The sequence below is a fragment of the Octopus bimaculoides genome, chromosome 5 (assembly GCF_001194135.2).
Source record: "Octopus bimaculoides isolate UCB-OBI-ISO-001 chromosome 5, ASM119413v2, whole genome shotgun sequence".
Lineage (NCBI taxonomy): Eukaryota > Metazoa > Mollusca > Cephalopoda > Octopoda > Octopodidae > Octopus > Octopus bimaculoides.
Genome location: NC_068985.1, coordinates 95,872,468 through 95,875,969, shown reverse-complemented (window position 1 = coordinate 95,875,969; position 3,502 = coordinate 95,872,468). Strand labels below are relative to the sequence as shown.

Below are 3,502 nucleotides of genomic sequence, written 5' to 3'. Positions count from 1 at the left end.
CACCAGTCCTCAGTCAAATCGTCCAACCCATGCTAGCATGGAAAGCGGACGTTAAACGATGATGATGATGATGATGATGTATATACACACACACACATGCTTTTCATTTTTCTAATATCTCAACTGTATTTTTCTTCTGCAGATATTGTTTGCTGTTTTTAAAAGATAGAAACTTCAGTTACCGATCTTAGAAAATTGGATAGATACACTTGTGCAAAGAAAGCAACTTTGATTCTTTGGGATTTTGCCAACTATACTCAAGTGAACAACATTTAAAAGAAGGAACAATTACATCTGGGTTCCAACAATGGCTTCTTGTCTTCTTGTCACCGTAATTCTCTGTGTCCTGATAACCACTGTGACAATAATAGTTTCTTTCACCACACCTAGTTGGGTTCTTTATCCAGCTTTTAGTGATTCAAATATACTTTCACCGAAGGAAATTGTATGTCCTTGTACCACAGTGTTCCAAAGTTGTGATTGTGGATTATGGCTTTACTGCAGGGAATCATCTTCAATGTCGGACAATTGCCAATGGTTCTTGAGCAATGAATTTGCTCTTGAGAAAAAACTTCCAGGTAAGTTATCCTTTATATCTACTCTAAATTGATTTTAACTTTTTTCATACCGACCAATCAACCAACCAACCAACATGTGGTACAAACTGTTAAATAAATGTCAGTTATGGTTAATTATTTCATTGTTTATTTTATTTTTCTTTATTTAATGAGCAAGCATGGAATCTTTACCTTAACTTTTTTCGGTTTTATGACTTCACATATTCATGTATAATACAAACAAACCACTTGTTCTGAGCAATGAAATACTTAAAAAAATCTTCTGTATAAATATTATTTACTGATTCTTTTTCATATTATAATGTATGGAAAAAAAATGTTTAGTCAGGTTTATTATAATTGCTATATAAAATACATTTACAAAAGTTTGCAATTTCTTTAAACCAAGAGCAATTTTTGAAATAACCTTTGAAGGACTTTACTGATGTATCTAGTAAAAGTATACCTTCTGTAAAACTTTTTTTTGTCCAGAACATTAACTTGATTTTGAAAATGATGGTGTATTTAAATATGTTTATGCTCATGTTACTCTTTGAGGGGCACATGACTGTCTTATTACAGGAGAACATAGTATTTATTATTTAAGTGTATTGTTTAAAACTCACCCTTTTTTTTTAATTGTACAAAGATAGTGGATTGTTTAAAAAAAGAAGACACTTGCCCAAAGTGCCACACAGTGGAATTGAACCCGGGACCATGTGGTTGGTAAGCAAGCTACTTACCGCACAGCCACTCCTGTGCCTGTATAAACAATGTTTACATTTGCCTTTGACAAACAGGGTTGGCTACAGCTATATTCAGTAGTGCAGTATAACTCTGAATGGGCAGATTTTAATCATAAGTCTACTGGATTATTGCTAACCTGAGGCCACTGCCATTATCCTCACCACCCCAAGCAAACAAAACAAAATGCCCACACACACACACATACACTACGTTGTCAGACATTATGAAACATTTGTTACAGATATTATCCTCACTACTACCAGGCTTGACCTAATTAGTACTGAAGGAATGAAAGGGCTGTAGTTGGGGACCTGTTTAAAAATAGGGGGAGTGGGTTTGAGTTACATATGTGCTGAGAAAAATAATGGTCACTGATCTAGATTGTTGTTGTACAGCTCAAGGCAAGTCCTGATTCAGCATAAAAAACAAAACAAAACGTTTTAGATATAATCCTACTAACTACTTCATCATGCATAGTGTATCTGGGACTAGACCATCTAATGTATCCTTCTTTTAATTTGAGAGATTTGACTGCGGCCATGCTGGAGCACCACCTTTAGTCAAGCAAATCGACCCCAGAGCTTATTCTTTGTAAGCCTAGTACTTATTCTATCGGGCTCTTTTGCTGATCCGTTAAGTTACGGGGGACAAACACAGACACACAAACATACACACACACACACATATATGACGGGCTTCTTCTAGTTTCCGTTTACCAAATCCACTCACAAGGCTTTGGTCGGCCCGAGACTATAGTAGAAGTCACTTGCCCAAGGTGCCACGCAGTAGGACTGAACCCAGGACCATGTGGTTGGTAAGCAAGCTACTTACAACCCAGTTACTCCTCAGTATTTAAAAATTAATTGAAACTAAAGTTGTGTGTTATATTTCAACAAACATTTGTTGACAAAAAGCTGAAATAATTAAGAAACAATTGTTTCTGTATATTTTACAAGTGACTCCTCCACACGGCCCAGTTCTAATTCTCCTGTTTGGTAATCTTGAAATAAGTGGAATTAAGTGTCATATTCAGTAAAATAAAAGTGACTGCTTTGTTAGATTAAATAATAATAATAATGAACTTGTATACAATGCTCAGATGCACTACTGCTTATCAGAAAGAGTAGCCAAATGTACCCATGCACATTACGTAAAATAATGCACAGGAAGTGATCAGTGAATGACTTGTTAAAAAACTAAAAGGATGAGGGGAACATCAGGTGTATTGCTGGAGAATTTCAGGAAGCATGGAAGTATTTGGAGGATGTAGTGTCCCAACAGCTAACAAGTGATGTGGGTGGTTTATCCATGCTTTAGTAATTCTGAAGATGAAAAAATGTTTCCAAAAGTCATGGGTGTTGTACTCGTTTTTCGATTTTGTAAGAATGTCCGTGAGTGTTAGATGTATGGAATTCAAAAAGGTGTCCGAGGTTGTTGTTGCTGTTGGAAAGATGGTGGATAATGTTGTTATTTCTTTACTGCCCACAAAGGGCTACACAGAGAGGGGACAAACAAGGACAGACAAAGGGATTAAGTCTATTATATCGACGCCAGTGCGTAACTGGTATTTATTTAATCAACTCCGAAAAGATGAAAAGCAAAGTCGACCTCGGCGGAATTTGAACTCAGAACGTAGCAGCAGAGGAAATATCGTTAAGCTTTTCGCCCGGCGTGCTAACGTTTCTGCCAGCTCCCCGCCTTTTGGTGGATAATCTTGTGGGTGTCTATGAAGTCAGTTGCTGGATGTCGGAGCTTTAGTGTGTCCAGAGAAGCAAGATGTTCAAGAGTATTGTAGATACCTGAGTATTTGTCTGGTTGCACATTTCTGAATAGTTTCCTGGGGATTAATAATTCAATATTCCATTGCTAAAATTTAAACTTTTATAGTTCATCCCACCCATTACTGGTGGGATATATTTTAATAAATCCTCGAATATTCTCCAAGTAGCAAATGCAAAAATGAGATCCTTCATATTTATGAATAATGCAAGACTCAGATGTGGTTGTATGGTTGAGAAGCTTACTTCCCGGTCAAGCATTCTTGGGTTCAGAGTTCAGTACCACTGTGTGATGTCTTGAGCTAGTGTCTTTTATAGGACCAGGGCCTTAACCAAAGCCTCGCAAGTGGATTTCGTAGACAGAAACTAAAAAAACCCTAAAAAGAAGCTTTGTGTGTGTTTGTGTGTGTGTGTGTGTGT

At 36.8% G+C, this 3,502-nt stretch overlaps 1 protein-coding gene and 1 long non-coding RNA gene across 2 annotated transcripts in view; one reads left to right on the top strand and one right to left on the bottom strand.

Annotated features, from left to right (window-relative positions):
* The window catches only part of LOC128247813 (uncharacterized), a 114,154-nt gene that overhangs the window by 7,325 nt on the left and 103,327 nt on the right, over window positions 1-3,502 (bottom strand). The gene's annotated exons all lie outside the window — the stretch shown is intronic.
* LOC106879687 (uncharacterized) overlaps window positions 1-3,502 on the top strand; it is an 85,692-nt gene that overhangs the window by 18,849 nt on the left and 63,341 nt on the right. Inside the window, exon 2 of the mRNA XM_014929364.2 lies at window positions 143-578. Coding sequence (XP_014784850.1) covers window positions 308-578 — 271 coding nt within the window. The 5' untranslated portion in view covers window positions 143-307. The remainder of the gene's footprint in view (window positions 1-142; window positions 579-3,502) is intronic.